A 17930-nucleotide genomic window follows, 5' to 3' on the forward strand; every position below is an offset into this window, starting at 1 on the left:
TGCCAGCTCGGCCCGGACACCTTTGCAGGCGGCCGGGGCGGGGCTGCCGGGGGTTACTCACTGCTCCTTCCTTGTTTGCACAACAGGGACGGCGGGGGAAGAAGGGAACTCAGCGAGGCCCCTCCCCGGGTGCGGAGCCCTCCCGCCCTCAGCACCCCTTAGCAGCCAGGCGCTAGCCACAGAGGGGCCGCTTCCTTGGTCCTCAGGCAGCTCCCTTGGATCCAGGAAGGAAAGGAATTGCCCTTTTCCTGCTCCGCCTCCTGCCTGGGCCACAAAGGCAGGGCCAAGGCCCATCCTTCAAGGGCTGGAGTCATTTAGGTAACAGACCTCGGGCCCGGGGCTCAGGCCACTGCACGGACCCAGGGAACGGGCTGACAGTCCAGTGGAGGCCTCAGCGAGGCGGCGGCGCTGCGCATAAACCTGAGGACCTAGGCGGGTGAGGGGTTTGCAGGTCCAGACGCCTGAGGGGAAGCATGCCAGGCTGCCCAGTGCCCCCCAAGGAGGTCAGCGAGGTTACTGGAGAGAGGCCCAGGAGGAGCAGGCTTGGGCAGCAGGGGTCGGGTTCCGGACCCTCTGTGCGTGAGTCCACATTGGCTCTGCAGGTCGGCATTTCGAGCCACCTGGCATGGCGTTCCAAGCCTGTGACGGGGCAGTGCAGGGGTCTGACTGGCAGGCACCCAGGTCCTGAGGGCTTCATGGTTGAGTCCTGGCCTAAAGCCAGGGGTCCTTACAGACCCCTGTGCCCTGCACCCTTGAGGGAACTGCTGCCAGCAGCCCCTGGCTTGGGAGGGCACACGGCTGTGGGATGCAGGGTCTCCTGCAAGGGCTCCACCCACCCCTGCCCCAGGCCTCCTGCTCAGCTTCCAGCAGCCTGGGGTCGTGGAGTCTTTGGGGGACCCGCTCTCTGGCAGCCCCCACCTGGGAGATCAGCTTTCTCATCCCAGAGGCCAGGTTATTTCTGGGCGGGTTGGCACGCTTCCTGGGGGGCGGGGGGGGGCAGTAAATGTCAGGGGAAGGCCAGCCTATGGCGTTTGCCCACGGAGAGGCCAATGCTTGGTGACTGTGGCGTGTGCTCCAGGCAGGACAGCCCCAGGGTGGTCCTCAGAACACCAGGAGACCTGTACCTTGGCCCATCGCAGTGCTGGGGTTACCCTGGGAAATGGGTTGTTTGCGCCGTTATTTCGTGCCCCTTCCCCGTACTCCGCCTCCTGTGGAATCCCCTGCCCCAAGCCATGTGGGCAGACAGCTGGCTCCAAGTCAGCCCCTGGACACCAGGCTGGAGTGGGAACTCCTGGAGCCATTTCAGCATGGCTGGCACCCCAGGCTGGGTGAGGACAGACGATGGTGCCAGGCTGTGGTCTGGGGGCTTGTCCAAATGCCTCATCTTGACACAGAAAATGGCCCTCCCCACGTGAGCTTCACGTGGAAGCCACAAGCACCTCAGGTCTCAGAACATGCTGTGCCCTCCTGGCCAGTGAGTCCTGGCACTGCCCCAACCCTCTGCCAGCCCTCCTTGACTCTAGTTCAGGGGCGCCGAGTCTCCTGAGGGTGGCCCCCGTCCCCTGCCTCCCCGCGAGCCCTGGTCTGTCTCCTGAGGACCCTGGCAAGCTTCAGATGCTGGGTTTGCCTGCGTCCCCCGCCCCAACTGGTGCAGCCAAGGAGACTCAGAGGCCCTGGTGCCTCTTTGTGTTTTGGAGGGGGAGCCTGGGGTTCGCGAAATCCGGCTGTTCTCTCTCTTGTATATTTCCTTCCTTGGCCTTGCATGGCCTGTTTATTTTAAAAAGTGCCAACCTGCAACCCCAAACAAGCTGGGGCCCTGAGGCCGTCAACCCCTCCAGTCTCCCCCATGACCCGCAGTCTGCATCCTTTCCCAGTTTCATTCCTCAAGTGCATGTATTTTTAATATCTTGTAGTTACCCTGCTGTATACTGTCATCTTAGGAAACTTTTAAACTTAATACCAGTATGAGCAGGACCTACTCTGCTGCTTAGTTGACCCCAGACAGCATGTCCTGAAGTGGTGTGTCCTGGGGAGGTGCGACAGTGCTCCTCTGTCCTGTCCCAGGCACTGTGGTGGGGGCATCCGGTGTCCAGATGCAGAAGCAAAAGCTGCTCCCGGGTTTCCCAGAAATGGTCCCGAGGCCTTGGCCCCAGGGAAGCCAGTACAGGTTGGTGAGTGGACCTCTGGCCCTGTGGCGGAGGTCTGTTCTGCTCCAGTGGACCGCATCTGCCTCATCATCATCCAGCCAGCCACAGCTGGCTCCTGGGTCCCCTCGTCAAGCGGCATTTCCCAGTAACAGTGACTTCGTGGAACACTTACGAAGCCCTTACAAACCATCCTCGGACCTCTAAGGCAGGGACTCCAGGAGGCACAGCACCTGTGGTGGGGATGGTCAGGCAGGCTGGATGTGGGGAGGGTTCGGAAGGAGTGAGGAGCCACGCGCGGAACCCCTCAGACTCTCCCAGCAAAGGTCCTTGCCCTTGTGCGGGTCCTGCCTCTAGTTACGTGTTTGCCTTAGAGGCAAAGTTGGGCCGTCACGGAGGACCCACCAGGATGGGGTCTGTGGACACACTTGCAGGAGGAACCCAAGGAAAGGGGGCGGGGGTGGAGCCCCACAGATTGCGTGGAGCTTGCACAGCAGGCCTGCTGCTGCCTCCCAGGGCGCTGGTTCACAGCAGTCTGGAGAAGCTGAGCCGGCTGGACCAGACCACCCAAGGTCTCAGGTTGCAGCTCCCTGGTAAGGAGAGGACAAGGTGACTTCTGGGTGGGGTGGGGCATGAAGATGGAAGTCTGGCCTCGGGTTCCAACTTGACTCAAACGAGCTGAGCTCCTGGAGTTTACAAAAGGGACACCAGCTTCAGACATCGTGGGGGCTGGCGTGGTTTGCTCTGGTGGGCTGGATGGGAGCCTCCCCAACCCCTCCCCTCCCCAGGAGGCTCCAGACCCTCCTGATTTTAGGCTGCAGCCTGTGGGTCACTCCAGGCACAGGTGGGGTGAGTCTCTTCTCACTGGAGGAGTTGCTGAACAAAAGGGCTGGTGGGAGGCAAGGGGGCATCCAGGGATAAGGGGCCAGCTGTGCCCCCCCTTCCCCACCCCACCCACTCTAATACGGCAGCCCCTGTGCTTCCAACTGCCTGCTCCAGCCTGATGCCCAGCCCCTCACTGCCAGCGACTGCCCGCCGCCTCTTGTGCAAGCTCCTGGCGGGCTCCACTGAAGCCAAAGTGGGCCCTTGGGGGCAGGAGAGCCAGAGCAAGGCACGCTCCATCTAGATTTAGACAGGGAGAGACCTGGCGGACGCCACCCCTGAGGCCCCGGGGCGAGCTCAGTGCTGGGGACCGGAGGTGCAGGCTGTTGCCAGAATCATGGTGTGTGGCCCTGCCCAGCACGGGTCAGCCAGAGTGAGCCAGGACAGAAATGACGGCCAGGCCCATGTTCCTGCCGGGGGCTGCTCCTCCCAGGAGGTAATCTGAGTCCTGGCCGAGCCCAAAAAAGCCACTGCCCTTTAGAGCCAGCTGTGTAAGTGCAGGAAGCAGTGCAGAGGGAGTGGGACCCCCAGCTGCTAGCCTCCCTCCACATCCTCCTGCCTCCACCAAGCACCAGGTCAGGGGGCCACAAGTGCGGGCGCTGGGCAGCTGCCCCTCAGCCGAGCTGCGGGGCCATCCAGCCCAGGCGTGTGTGCCACCCAGCTCGTGTTGCTCCCCGACGGACTGCAGCTGGGATGGTCACCCGGGCAGCCTGAGTCAGCCTGCGTTCTCTCTCAGGTGAGGCGGAACCGACCCTCTCGGCCATGGGAGGGGCCGTGGTGGACGAGGGCCCCACAGGCGTCAAGGCCCCCGACGGTGGCTGGGGCTGGGCCGTGCTCTTCGGCTGCTTCGTCATCACCGGCTTCTCCTACGCCTTCCCCAAGGCCGTCAGCGTCTTCTTCAAGGAGCTCATGCGGGAGTTTGGGATCGGCTACAGTGACACAGCCTGGATCTCCTCCATCCTGCTGGCCATGCTCTACGGGACAGGTGAGGGCGGCCTCACACCGGGCCCCCGTCCGGGGCTCTGCTGGCAGATCCTGCCAGGCGCAGGAGCCCGCGTGTGGCCAGGCTCGGCAACAGGGCCTTCTGCCCGCTCCCCAGGAACCCTGGAGGGAAGCCCTTGGGGCCGGGATCCTGCTGGGCAGCAACATGTTCTCCACAGGGCCAACCCAGGCAGGGTGCGAAGTCCATCCTGGCCCCTGTCCAAACGGGTCGGCTGTATTTATAGACAGTCCCAGAGGACAGGGCTGCCCAGAGCCGTTCCTGAAAAGATGGCTGTTCCTGCGCTGCAGGGACCACGGAGCCCAGCAGGTGGCACTCGCCTGTCACTCTGCCCTGCGCTCTGGGACTGGCCCCCAGCGTGCCCCAGTGCCCCGCGGAGGGAGGGGTGGCGTGGGAAGGGGAGGCTGGCTGCAGACTGGGAGCTCGGTGGGCTGGCGGGGGCAGAGCTGGCTGCAGGCCCAGCCCCTCTCAGCTGCCGCCCTCCTCAGGCCCACTCTGCAGTGTGTGCGTGAACCGCTTTGGCTGCCGGCCCGTCATGCTTGTGGGGGGCCTCTTTGCGTCCCTGGGCATGGTGGCTGCGTCCTTTTGCCGGAGCATCATCCAGGTCTACCTCACCACTGGGGTCATCACTGGTGAGTGGGGCTGGCCGGTGGGCCGCAGGTGCTGGGAGGGGGGCGGGCCGTGCACTTCTGCTCCTGGGTCCAGGCCGCCTCTGGAGGACAGCAGGACGGGTGGCTGCGGGATGTCCCGGCCCCACCTCGTTGTCCCCCTCTCGCGTGTGTGGGTGGCAGGGGCTCTGCACACTGGGAGCCCGAGCCCGTGGGAACCTGGGGGTAGAGACGCGGGTCTTGGGCTTTGGGGGCAGCCTTGTGGGGGCTCTCACCACATTCCCTTTCCTCCAGGGTTGGGTTTGGCGCTCAACTTCCAGCCCTCGCTCATCATGCTGAACCGCTACTTCAGCAAGCGGCGCCCCATGGCCAACGGGCTGGCGGCAGCAGGCAGCCCCGTCTTCCTGTGTGCCCTGAGCCCGCTGGGGCAGCTGCTGCAGGACCGCTACGGCTGGCGGGGCGGCTTCCTCATCCTGGGCGGCCTGCTGCTCAACTGCTGCGTGTGCGCCGCACTCATGAGGCCCCTGGTGGCTGCGGCCCAGCCGGGCTCGGGGCCGCCACGATCCTCCCGGCGCCTGCTAGACCTGAGCGTCTTCCGGGACCGCGGCTTCGTGCTGTACGCGGTGGCCGCCTCGGTCATGGTGCTGGGGCTCTTCATCCCGCCCGTGTTCGTGGTGAGCTACGCCAAGGACCTGGGCGTGCCGGACACCAAGGCCGCCTTCCTGCTCACTGTCCTGGGCTTCATTGACATCTTCGCGCGGCCGGCTGCGGGCTTTGTGGCGGGGCTTGGGAAGGTGCGGCCCTACTCCGTCTACCTCTTCAGCTTCTCCATGTTCTTCAACGGCCTCGCGGACCTGGCGGGCTCCACGGCCGGCGACTACGGCGGCCTGGTGGTCTTCTGCATCTTCTTCGGCATCTCCTACGGCATGGTGGGGGCCCTGCAGTTCGAGGTGCTCATGGCCATCGTGGGCACCCACAAGTTCTCCAGCGCCATCGGCCTGGTGCTGCTGATGGAGGCGGTGGCCGTACTCATCGGGCCCCCATCAGGAGGTGAGCGCTGCGCCCCCAGGCAGTTCCCCACGTCTGCCCTTCCCATCAGATGCCCACTTTGCGAGGCAGGGATGCACACCCCTAGGCAGCTGTTGGCATTGTGGGACTCAGAGCTGAAGGGGGTGCACTGTGCTGAACCGACCCTGATTGTGCTGGGGCCAGTGGGTCTCCGTTAGGAGTGGGGGGCTCGGTCTGGCACAGTGCACCCCAGATAGACAAGGCAGCTAGGGGCTGGATCCGTGGGGTGGGCAGCTCCTCCAGGCTCTACATGGGCACCACGTGGCAGCTCCGGGCAACCCCACAGCCAGTTTTTGTATTTTGGGGCCTCCTTTTTGAAGGCTGACTGAGCTAACACGTGAGGGAAATTAGGTTTGACTGGAGCAGCCTTGCCCAGGCTCTGGCTGCCTGGCGAGGGGGTCCTGGGCTTGGGGAGGGCCAAGGTCTCACCCCCAGACTCGTGTCTTGGAGTCCGCGGTGGCCAGGACACAGAGCTGGTGCCGGACTCAGCAGGGATTCTGGGGCTGCCCACTGGAAGCCTCAGGGGAACTCGGTGGGGACCAGCCTGACTCCTGCCACCAACCAAAGCCCAAACTCTCCGCAAAGCCACTGCTATTTTTAGCCTCTTAAGTCTTCGTTCCCCTGGGGAGGAGGGAGAAGAGGCTGAGGAGGGAGGATGCCCCCAGCTGGAACACATGGAGGGAGAGGACACCTCCCAGCCCCACGAACTCAGAGGCAGACAGGGCGACCCGTGTGTGCTGAGACGCAGAGTCACAGGCTTGGGGGAGCTCTGGGCCCTGGGGGCAGCCCGCAGAAGCAGCTGGGACTAAAGGGGTCTTCCCACAGGTAAGCTCCTGGATGCGACCCACGTCTACAAGTACGTGTTCATCCTGGCGGGGGCCGAGGTGCTCACCTCCTCCCTGATTCTGCTGCTGGGCAACTTCTTCTGCATTAGGAAGAAGCCCAAGGAGCCACAGCCCGAGGTGGCGGCCGCGGAGGAGGAGAAGCTCCACAAACCTCCTGCAGACTCGGGGGTGGACTTGCGGGAGGTGGAGCATTTCCTGAAGGCTGAGCCTGAGAAAAACGGGGAGGTGATTCACACCCCGGAAACGAGTGTCTGAGTGGCTGGGCGGGGCCGGCAGGCACAGGGAGGAGGTACAGAAGCCGGCAACGCTTGCTATTTATTTTACAAACTGGACTGGCTCAGGCAGGGCCATGGCTGGGCTCCGGCTGCCGGCCCAGCGGATCGTCGCCTGATCAGTGTTTTGCGGGGGAAGGTGGCGGGGTGGGAACCATGTCATTCCAGAGTGGATCTGTGGTGAAACCAAGCCACAAGGTTACAAGGCATCCTCACCAGGGGCCCCGCCTGCTGGTCCCAAGCAGCCTGCGGCCACTGCTATGCTCAAGGACCTAGAAACCCGCACTGCAAGACAACGTGACTTTAATGGGAGGGTGGGCTGCGGACAGGCTGGCAGGGCAGGTGCTGCGTGGGGCCCTCTCCAGCCTGTCCTACCCTGGACTCTCACATGGGGCCTGTGCCCACCCTCTAGTGTCTTGGGGACAGCTCCTTCCACCCCTGGAAGGTGGAAATAAACCTGGATGTGGGTGGAGCGTCAGGACAATGGTTTCCTAGGACTGTGTGGTTTTGCCATGTGGCCTCTGTGTCCCAAATCTCACATCTGCTGGTAGCCTGGCTGTTCCTACAGTGGCTCTGTCCTCACCAGCTTTCCCTGCAGCAGCACAGCATTCGTGGCAGGGGCAGGCACTGCGTGGAGGGGGGTGTGGGGCGGGTGCCTGGAGGCCGCTTGTGCCAGGGTGGTCTCTGAAACGTTCCCTGGGAGCCCCTAAGTGGTGGTTATATGGGAGCTGAGGTGGAACAGGCCACTTGATTCACTGCTATGTTTAAGAAACAGGACTCTCCTGCCTTCCCTTCTTCGCCCCTCTGGCTGGCAGTGCGCACAGTGTGGCTGGTGCACTGTGCACAGTGTGGCTGGCAGTGCGCACAGTGTGGCCGGCAGTGCGCACAGTGTGGCTGGCAGTGTGCACAGTGTGGCTGGTGCCCAGGGCTGGTCTTTGTGCCCTGTCCTCCATCCAGCCCAGTCCAGCACTTGGGCTTGTCCTGGGCACCTAACACCCACCTGCCCTCGTGGCCAGCAGTGGCCTGCGTGGCTGGGAGCCCGGTCAGAGGCCGCCGGGGCCCTCAGTAGGTGCGTCGTGGGCGCTGGGGACGGCAGCGGGTGCCCTGGCGGGCTGCGTGCAGCCGGAGAGATGCCATGTCCCTGCTCCTCTGCAATGAAAAGCAAGCGAAAAGCGCACATCTCAGCTCCAGGTGCCCCCATCTGCCCCTTGCCTTGCCCCAGCTGGGCTGGAGCTCTCTCAGCCCAGGCTCCTGCCTGCAGCCGCAGGGCTGTGGAGGCCTCTAGCAGGGCTCAGGCTGGCGGGCAATGCCAGCAGCTGCAGGGATCAAGGTCCACCTCTGCACAGCCAGGCCCATGTGTCTCAACAGAGTCCACTAGCCCCACCCAGCAGCTGAAGGGAGAAGGACGAGGAGGTGGGAGCAGGCAAGGTGGTGGGAAGCAGGCAGCCTGGGCCTCAGAAGACACATGGCCTTCCCCGGCCGGCACCCCCACATCAGGGCCCCTGCTCAGACCCAGGGGTTGCTGCCTCTGGACCTGGCTGTGCCTGGTTCTGCTGGCCTCAGGAGTGACCTGGGCTTACAGAGGCACTGGCAGGGAGGTCATGGGCCGGGTGGGGGGTGCTCGCTCCTGGAACCCTCTGTTTCCAGGTATCTCAGGCCCTCACCCTCCCCTAGGCAGGAAGCAGGCCCCTCCAGCTCAACTGTCGCCCCTCATCTGCCCCACTCTGGTCCCCACACCCACAGCACACAGCAGAGGCCCAACACAAAGTGGCCAGGCAGTGCTGCTCCTAGACAGACACGCCTGAGGGGCCCTGCTCAGTGATTCAGGAGTGCTCCCGATGTGGGAAGGCGGCCATGCGTGGCTGGGGGCACGGGACGTCTGGGGGCTGGGGTCCCTGGGGAAGGCGGCCATGCGTGGCTGGGCGTACGGGACGACTGGGGGCTGGGGTCCCTGTGCCGCGGAGTGGGTGTTGAGTTCTACCACCCCCTCCTTCAGCTGGTGTCTTTATAGGTGAGAAGCCATGGGGCAGCGGGTCTGCTCTGACACAACAGGCAGGAGTGAAGGGAAGGGAAGCCCGGGACCTGCTGGAGGAAGCTGGGCGCAGAGATCTGGTGTGTGGGCTGCACAGAGCTAGCCCCCAACCCCGGTGACAGATTCTGGGGCCAAAAGTGGTTCAGGTCTACCATGTTGTGAAGATCCCCTGACCAGAGGCACATCCATCCAGAACCCACTGCTACGTGGGGCGGGGCGGGGCAGGGCGGGGGGCAGAGGGCACACAGACTTCTTCACACGATCCCACATCAGAGGGAGGAGGGAGGTGTTCACCTGGCCTGGGCTTTCCCAGAGAACAGCCCTGGAACAGATGTGTGCAGGGCCCGTGCTGGGGGAGGTGGTGGGGGAGGCGCAGGGAACCCAGAAAGGACCTGGTGGCTCCAGATGCTGCCATCCCTGGGCCTTCCAAGGGGTCTGTGGTGAAGCTCCCGGGAGGCGCTGCCCAGTACCTGGAAGGCCTGCTCTTCCCCTCTAAACCACGTCTGAGGACACAGACCCAGCCAGACTCAGGCACAGAGAACAAGCTCTCTAACCCTGTCCGCTCAGGCCCTCACAGGTGAGATGCAGAGCCGCCACCCAGCAGGCCCTGAGGACGTGCAGCCCCTGCTCCCTCTCAAGGCAGGGAACCCCAGGAGGGAGGCTGCGGGCCTGGGGAAGGTCAGGCAGGAACTGGAACTTGGGTCTTGCCATTTTCCGGTTGGGGCCGGTGAACAGGGCAGGGGCTGAGCCTCACCCACAGCCACAGTGAGGCCCCACACACCGTCTCGGTCTGGGGCAGCAAGAGGGAACCATGTGAGGCGGCCTGGAGACGGGAAAGGCCCTGGGAGACGGCAAAGTCTGCGGAGGAGGGGCTGGCAGAGCTCCAGGCCACAGGCCTCCCCAGGGTCAGGGCGGAGTGCGTCACAGGCAGAGTCGGCGGGACAGCCCCGGAGCCCCCTCAGCACACACCCACGTGGGGCTCAGAAAGCTACACCATTCTTAGTTCGAGCAACCTCCACGCAAGCGACCCGAAGTCTTTATGCTTTCACTACAAACCAAAACATCCTCATCTTAGGCAGTGTGACCCTGCTGGCGTGGCTGTGGCCAAGGACCAAAGGAGTGGCCTGGAGTGGAGAGTGTGGGGTGGAGGTAGGGGCGGGAGGGGAGTTGGAGGGGAGGCGGCCTAGCCTGGCTGAGCTCACCCACACACGAGCACAGGTCAGGAGTAGGTGCGGACCTCCCTGCTCCGGCAGCCCGACAGCCCCCGAAGGCCTTGGATAGGGGCCACTGCTGTGTGCTCCGAGGCGGGCAGAGAGGAACCGCATCCTTGTTCCTGTGCAGGGCCATCGGGGCAGCTCCTGGGCTTCAACAGCTCAAGTGACAGGGGAAGCCCTGAGCACTGCAGCCCTATGGCAGTGGGAATGGACACGCGCTCACCCCAGGCGGCTGGAGTGCCGCTGCCGGCGCCACCTCAGAGGGCAGGGGCTCTCCAGAACCATCACACAGAACATGAGTGGACTTCCGTGTGCACACCAGAGCCCAAGGGGGCAGCACGGCGAGGAGCAGTCGCCACCCCTCCCTGCCCGGCAGGAGGCCCAGGGCACAGCTCTCCTCCTGCTCTGCCAGCTCCCAGACACCCACAGACTGAGAAAGAACGAACAGTCGTCTCAAAAAAGTATTTTCACATAGTTCACCTCAATGCATCGAAAACTCTCCAGCTGATGAAATAAAGACCACATGGAAAGGGGAGGGAAGAAAGGTAGAAGTCATTATGAATTTATTATTTACACAATTGTTAAAGTACACAAATACAGTGGCGATACAAACGCACAGCTTGGAGACTGGCCGCCAGTGCACAGCTGACACAACGTCCTACCTACGTTTCCTGCACGGGGCGACGGGGACTAGATACTGGGCAAGGACTGTCACAAGCACACTCCGAAGACGCAACCCGGCAAGGCTCAGGCTGGAACCCGGGCACAGAGCTGCCTCGCACAAACGTTCTGGCGCTACATCAGGACCACGGGTATTTACAAAGCCAGCTTGCGCCACTTCAGGCCACAGCCGCAACGTCTCTCCGGGTCGGGGACGTCCACCTTCAGGAAGGCGTCCGGCAACAAAGAAAATCTCTAACTTGGCTCTGACCCACCCCGACCTCCCTCTGTACTTCGACACACAGCTCCCACCCGCTCAAGGCCCCACACTCCAAAATGCTTACACAGTAACCAGCCTAGGATTCAGAAAGCACCCATGGGCTCAGCCAGCCAGCCAGCCAGCCGGGAGGGTGAACGACTGTGTTCCAGGACGCCAGCCAGTTACGGTGTCCGGGCATCTCTGGGGAGGAGAGGGAAGAACCCAGGTGCACACCTTCAGGGTCCTAGAGTCCAAAGGGAACATTGTCCATCGTGATGGGGTCCAGGAGAAGTGCCCACGAACACAGACTGCACTGCGCATCGGGGGTGGGAGCACACGGCCACTGGCTACTGGCCAACTGCTGCGGAGTGAGAGGCGAGAAGGCATCCTGGGAACCTCAGGGCACAGCAGCGTGGAGCCTGGGGCAGCACCAGCTCACGGAGGCCGCCTGCCTTCTGGTGGGACTCGGCGCCACGCACGCTGCTTCACTTCTGACCAAGAGACACGCGCCCAACAGAAGGTCACACAGCGCAGACCCTACTTCCTGGGCGTGAAGGTTCTGGGTAAGGTTGGGAGAGTCACCTGCTCCTTGGCACCTCGGGGTGGGTCCTTCTGGCCTGCCGGCTTTTCTGAGCTAGTCTTGGCACCTGGCAAGGACAGCCCTGCTCCTGGTTTTGAGCACGGGCATTCACACAGATCGACTGCCAATCTGCCCAGGAGCACTGAGTGTTGAGAAAACGTACCGAGTGCAAAGGCAGCAAAGGCAACAAACACTGCAGTAACCACACACCTCTCGGTTCACAATCCTCTCCCAAGGGACCAGAAACACATCTTCCACCTTTAATCCTGGGACTCCCAATTGTCCTGCTAGGGTCTCAAAGCCTCTGCTTCCAGGTTCTCAGCTGCCTGCCCACCTCCTGGGGAAGAAGAGCACAGCGCTTTGCCTGGTAACACCCACCGCGCACCCCTGCTCCGCGGCAGCCTGCGGGTCCCTAACTGCTCTCCAAGGGCCTCAAGAGTGCCCGACAGCAGGCATTTCAATTACAGGAGGAGGGAAGGTGAGACGCCAAAATCAGGTTGAAGAGGTCCCACCACACACAGGCACGCACACACACCACAGACTTCTGCTGAGAAATCTCCTCTCCAAAGTGGACAACAAAACACTGCAAAACAAACACAACACACACCCTTGAGATCTGCCTGCACCCTCTCCCTGCCCGACTCCACCTCATACACAAACTCCAATCCAGCCTGTCTCAGAATTCCTTAGAGTCAACATTTTTTTGTAAAACCGCAAAAACAGACAAAAAAGAAACAATAAAAAGACAGATTTTCTTTACACAGATTTAAGCCAGTAATTTTTAGCAAAATGATACAAAACTGTCTTAACCAAGTAGAAGATTGGTAGTTACAGTGGAATCGTCAGGGAGTACAGGGCGGCCACCACTGGAGGGAGCTGAGGCCCTGGAAAGGGAGTCTGACTCTCTGCAATTCTCTCTCTGCTTTTCTTCCCAGCCCCGTTACAACCGAGTTCACGTGGAGGGCCGCAGTGCAGCCCCAGCGGTGGCAGCTCTTGGAGTCTGTCCGTTTAGTCTGTTTCCCCCATGAGCGTCGCTGGGTGAGTGGCCTGGAGAGCTCCCGGTGTTAACATTTCGATCCTAGACCGGGGGACGCGTCACTAGTAAAGCCATTGGTAACAGAGTAGATCAGCCATGCATTGTCTGCCCTTCACAGCAATAAGGAGAGTTCTCATCGGTGCACGACAGACTGAAGACCACTGGAAGCCACCCGACCAGGAATCTGTCGGAGCCAAAGCACAGGAGAAGGTCAGCATGGGGCCGGGGGAGCTGGTCAGGCACCAGGGCACAGATACCACGGTGACGGTGCTGGGCAGGGAGGGGACGCACTGCCACTACCTAGCCCCAGTCTAGACGCCTGCGTCCCTCGCCACGCACAGGGGCCTCTGTGGCCGGGACACGTGCTCAGCAGAACGAGTGACAGGAAGACGGGAAGGAGGAAGAGGCATGCAAGCAAGGTGCCCGCAGAGCCGAGCTCGGCACGGTCGGAGGATCAGAGTGGAGCGGAGATGGGTGCTCCTGCCTCCCTTCCTGGAAAGGAACCTGGTGTTTGAAAACGGGTACCCCTCTCGGGGAAGACGTGAAAAGCAGTTCCTGTCAACACATTTCCAGAGTGTGCACAGTGTGAAAACTGCAGCAGGTCTCCCAGCGGCACGGACCCGACAGAAGCGCAAGCCCCTGCTGGAAGGAGCTGCCGAGCGCGCGTGGCCGCCAAGGAAGGAGCACAGCGTGGACGCCGGCCATGCACCGACGGCGGGGAGTGAGTGGGCTGCAGCTGGAGGAGTTAATACAGACGAAGCTGCGTGGACAAGACGGCTGGGCAGAGACCAAGTGTGAAAAGAAACACAAAACAAGGACAGAGATAAATGAGACAGGAAGAGAGAGGCGACTAGAAAAGCCGGCATGGCAGAGACCGCCAGGAGTGTGGCGCGGCAAGAGCTTAGGAGCCCCCAACACAAGCGTGGAGCCACTCAGCTGAGCAGGACACAGACGCCCTCCAGGCACGGCCCACCCTAGACAAGGCAACTCAAGTGCTCAGGGCACCCGCCTTGCTGCTCCTGCCCCACGGGTGGGCGCCCAGGACAGGAGGGGAGCAACGGCACACAGAACGCAGTCACGGGGAGGCCACAGGCCAACAGGATGGTTTCCTGGGCTCACTCTGTTCCAAGGCTCTCTGTGGACAGCCTCCCCCCAAGACTGGACAGCGGACTGCCGCCGCTCTGCACCCAAGAAGAACAGAGCAGAAGAAGCCTCACTCTACCTCCAGCACCTGGCATGCAAGCCCAGCCCACCTGCAAGCTCCCACGGGCGGGGCATGGTGGCTCCCACCCACTTGGCACTGCTGCCTGGCGCCCGCCGCGCGCACACTCACCCAGTGCTGCCTTCCGATGGGAGACGAGCAGCTACTTGCCGTGGTGTTCGAAAGGAATGCTATTCTGAGGTGGGGAAAAGACAGCTGTTGGTAAGCGTCCCGCCGGCCCCCTGACTACCTGTGTCGGCCCCATGTCCAGATGGGCGTCCTTGCCTCAACCAGGTCCACAGACCGACGGATGCCGCCTGGGTGAGCCCAGGCACGGCGCACAGCCTCACTTGCCTCTCAGGACGGGCCTCTGGATAGGAGTGGCGCCCACTCCACTTCTGGAATCACTTGCTCTTAAGGCCAATGAGGGCACGGGACAGGCCCTCCTGAGTCTTCTCAAGCACTAAGGAAACCTGACTCCCAGCGAGATGGCAGGTACTGGGCGGCCCCACAACTGGGTCTCAGGGCGCAGCCTGCAGGCAGCGGAGACGCACGTCCTCGCCGCTATGACAACAGGGCTTAGGCCTAGTCCTGGACAGGGGTTGATCAAAGCGAGTCATCAACTGTTGAAGTGACGAGGCCTTCTTCTCACAAAGTAACCCCAAACAGACTCAGCAACTAGATGGCCTTTAGGGCCCAGGCTACCGTGGCCAAAGAGCCCTGGCCGAACACCAACAGCCCGAGAAGAGGGGGTGAAGACGGAACAGACCCAGGTGGAGTCCAGGCTGGGGCGGGGTCCTACAACTATGGGGGTCTCTGTGACCTGCAGGCAGGGCTGCCATGTGGTCCTCCACCCATCCACACCCAGCCATGGCCAGCAAGCCCTGGGAGACCTTCCTGCTGCCTCCTCCCATCTCCATGGGGCGCAAGGACTCCTGAGAGGAGCAGAAAGAACCGGGAAGAGCAACGGCCGGAGGAGGAAGACTGGCCGGGGATGAGTCACCGCCCGTGGTGACTGTCTCTCCAGCTCACCTGAGCAAGCAGGTGAGGCGCTCAGAGCACTCGAGCCTCCTGTACCCTTGAGATTCAGAACGGGGGGCCGCCGGTCACAGCCACCACCTGTGCCGGTGCTGGCAGAGTCTGGCAGGAAGGGAACACAGCCAAAGCCTTCCCGTGAGACGGTGACGGAGGGGCCGGCCCTGGAGGTGGGGAGCCCTCAACATGCCTCTCAAGAAGGCCCCCCAGGGTATCCAGGAGCAGAGGCCAAGATGCTTCTTTCAGAAAGAACACCCCCCCAAACCAGCTCTCTCTGGAGACTCCTCCCTGCTAAGAGTCCACATCGTATTTGCTCACATGGAAAAACAAGGGCCTAAGAGCCAGCCGTGGGTTCCTGCCACAGCTCACCATGGAAGGAGGCACTGCTCACGGCCACCTCGGGGGCTCGTGGCTATGATGGCCACACCCAGGTGCCACCAGGGCTGTGTTCCGAGAAGAGGCAGCTGGACTCAGGCCGTGGCTGCTCAGCCCGCTCAGGACGGCTTCACTGCCCTCGAAGATCCCAAACCACTAAACACTTCACTTTCTTTCAAACAAACAGAAAGCACTCAGGCCTCTTCCCTAGTCTTTGCTGGCCAAGCGCTGCGGCAAGGCGGCCCAGGTCCAGCCAGCGCCCAGCAAGGGGAGCACTCTCGGCTCCTGTGCCATGGTTCAGGGCTACAGAGTCGGCTGCTGCGCCATGGTTCAGGGCTACAGAGCCAGCCGTGCGTCAAGAAGACACGAGGGCACGGGCAGACCCTCCTGGGACCTGCTCACGGTAACTGATGCGCAAGTGCCAGGCTCCTGGAAAGAAGCCAGTTAAACCCTCTCTGTGTCTGGAGGTGAGAGCAGGGCTGTGCGCAGGTAAGGGACCCACTCTCGTGATGCAGCCCAGACCCCTTGAACCCAATTCAAATAACCACGAAGTCAAAATCCTGCATCTTTGGTCTCTTTGGGAGGAAGTTATCATACAAGAAATCCACTTCTAGTGATATCATTAGTGAATTAGAAATATGCAGTAACCCCAATCACTTTATTAAAAGACGGCAGGTGGTCAAGAGTGCTCCCCACTCCGGCATGTTCCTGGCTAGCCAGCTACACCCAGCCCCGCTCGCGGCAGCAGGCCTGGCTCCATCCTGTGACCCCAAAAGACACCTCCCCACAAGCCCAGAGCCAGGCTCCAGGGCGTTTCTGAACCGAGTTCCTGCTCATCCGGAAGACCCGTGGGGGATCTGGGCACCCCCCAGGATGCCTGCTGGTGAAACACGGCCCTGCCCCACAAACCCTGTCCCTGTTGGCGAACAACCCAGAAAACTATCTGAAGAAATACAATGGATCCATATGGAGAAAGCTGTTCTGGTTCAAAGAGCACGTTAGCAAACGCAGAAGACAACAGAAGCCAGAGCAAGGAGAGGAGAGGCTGCTGCAGGATGCTGAAGAGGAGGTGGGCGTGGGCGTGGCCAGGCCCCGGCTGTGCAACAGGGTACTTCTCGTCCGAGGGAAGACAGGCGAGGCCGTCAAAAGAAGGAAAGCCTTGTCGCAGGGCACGCCACCAGGGAGGGTCGCGCGGGGAGCCCGTGGAGGTCCCTACAGGCCTCCATCCCTGGCCAGCAGCAAGAATGAGGAAGAATGAGGAAGGTTCCCTTGGGCCAGGGGCACCCACAACGGGACGCAAGCGGGCGCGTGGTGTTGGCTGTCTGGGGACAGCTGCAGGCAGCGGGCACTCAAACAGCAGGAGAAAGCCCCCACGGTTTGCTGGCCTCGGGCACCTGAACCTGAGACTGGCCACCTGCGACCAGGAGACAAGCCCCGTGACGGCCCAGCTTGTCTCCCAGGCCCTCCCGAGAAGCCTCATCTGCAACCAGGACACCACACCCTGGCAAGATTAAAAACTCTCAAAAATGGGGGGAAGAAAGGAAAGAAGGAAAGAAGCCCTGGAAAAACCACAGCCCGCTCTTGACTCAGACGGGGTAGCCCAAGGCCCAGCGCCCGCCCAGGAGCTCTGCACCTACCTGTGAGGTGGACATGCGAGAGGTATCTTGTCGGCCCGTGAGGTCGGACGAGGAGATGTTGACGGGGGCCCCGCGGTGCAACCGCATACTCACTTTCCGCTCTCTCTCCATGCCGGAGACGGGCCGGGGGGAGGTGTTAGCTGAGGACACGGAGAGAAACGGAGTGGGTCGCCCCTGTCTGCTGCCTCTTGCTTGGGGCTTCCTGTGAGAGGCTGTGGCCAGAGAGGACCCCGGGCTGCCTGGACAGTCAGGAGCTGGCAGCAGCCGATGGCCACCAACATTCAGATCCGGCCGGAGGGACACAAAGGGACATGGGAGCGAGGCCAAGGGGCTCATAGGGGAGGAACGTGAGATGTGGGAGGAATCACGCACACCAGCAGGTGCCCTCATTTCTAAAGGCACCCGGGCAGCCTGGCTCATCCACCCGCAGGAGCGAGCATCGCCTGACACGGGGCACTTACAGCATCCACCACCAAGTGTACTCTCCCCACCAACCCCGGGACACAGGAAGTCACCCCAGAGCTGCTCCAGAGCGCTGGGGGGGGCACTCACCCGTGTGTGAGGTAGGGGTGAGGGGTGTGGGGGGAGCCACTTCCTGCGTCCCCCGCAGGCGGCCGGAGGCTGTGGAAGGGAGGCCGCGGGTAGCCGGGTTCCGTGAGTGTCTCAGCCGCTCCTCTCGGTCCCTGCGCTCCCGCTCGGCGTCGTCGGCGGCCCGGCTGGCACCCTGAGGAGGCAGGAGATGAGGCTGGAGTGGAACCAGGTTTGACAGAAAGCAACCCTAGGTCCTAGGCTGCCCCGGCCACGTGAGAAAATCCCTACCAAACGGCACTGGGACAAGACTGCCTGCGAAGCCGCCCACAGGCCATGCGTTTCTCCCCACGGGACGCCAGCGTGATCCTCACAAGGGGTCAGAGTCAGGCCTCTCAGCTCCCCCAACAATCAAAAAAACTCCACTCGTATGTCATTTCCCTGTGGGCTCAAAACTTCCTTAAACTTCAAAATGGGCAACAGCTGGCCCCCGCTTCTCTGTGAACGTGCTCACTGACACGCGCAGGGAGAGGAGAGACACAGGAACCATCGGA

The 17930-nt window shown here is 62.2% G+C and overlaps 2 protein-coding genes across 6 annotated transcripts in view; one reads left to right on the forward strand and one right to left on the reverse strand.

Moving 5' to 3' along the window:
* The first annotated feature begins 308 nt into the window (after positions 1–308).
* SLC16A3 (solute carrier family 16 (monocarboxylate transporter), member 3) lies at positions 309–7313 on the forward strand. Of its 3 annotated transcripts, none has more exons than XM_011998627.1 (5): positions 309–436; positions 3763–4011; positions 4515–4658; positions 4929–5684; positions 6528–7313. In XM_011998627.1, exons 2-5 carry the CDS (start codon positions 3789–3791, stop codon positions 6800–6802), a joined length of 1398 nt encoding a protein of 465 aa, XP_011854017.1. In that variant the 5' UTR covers positions 309–436; positions 3763–3788; the 3' UTR covers positions 6803–7313. The 3 variants fall into 3 exon arrangements, with proteins under 3 accessions (XP_011854017.1, XP_011854178.1, XP_011854105.1); XM_011998788.1 differs by lacking the exon at positions 309–436 and adding an exon at positions 2650–2737; XM_011998715.1 differs by lacking the exon at positions 309–436 and adding an exon at positions 3533–3601.
* CSNK1D (casein kinase 1, delta) overlaps positions 6849–17930 on the reverse strand; it is a 39192-nt gene continuing 28110 nt past the window's right edge. The window contains exons 8-11 of one of the 3 annotated variants that reach the window (XM_011998526.1): positions 17401–17572; positions 16849–16988; positions 7820–7968; positions 6849–6994 (exon numbers count right to left, since the gene is read on the reverse strand). In XM_011998526.1, coding sequence (XP_011853916.1) covers positions 7882–7968; positions 16849–16988; positions 17401–17572 — 399 coding nt within the window. In that variant the 3' untranslated portion in view covers positions 6849–6994; positions 7820–7881. Of the gene's footprint in view, positions 6995–7819; positions 7969–10606; positions 12785–13933; positions 13998–16848; positions 16989–17400; positions 17573–17930 lie in introns of those variants that run through there. The other 2 variants (XM_011998451.1, XM_011998378.1) reach the window with 2 other exon arrangements.

Source organism: Mandrillus leucophaeus, unplaced genomic scaffold (assembly GCF_000951045.1).
Source record: "Mandrillus leucophaeus isolate KB7577 unplaced genomic scaffold, Mleu.le_1.0 Scaffold1, whole genome shotgun sequence".
NCBI classification, from domain to species: domain Eukaryota; kingdom Metazoa; phylum Chordata; class Mammalia; order Primates; family Cercopithecidae; genus Mandrillus; species Mandrillus leucophaeus.

Bases quoted from the DNA above. Each gene is read 5' to 3' on its own strand.
- SLC16A3 (XM_011998627.1), top strand. From the start codon at position 3,789: ATGGGAGGGGCCGTGGTGGACGAGGGCCCCACAGGCGTCAAGGCCCCC. The intron at 4,012-4,514 runs GTGAGGGCGGCC...CGCCCTCCTCAG, and splicing joins GGCCATGCTCTACGGGACAG to GCCCACTCTGCAGTGTGTGC. The intron at 5,685-6,527 runs GTGAGCGCTGCG...GTCTTCCCACAG, and splicing joins CATCGGGCCCCCATCAGGAG to GTAAGCTCCTGGATGCGACC.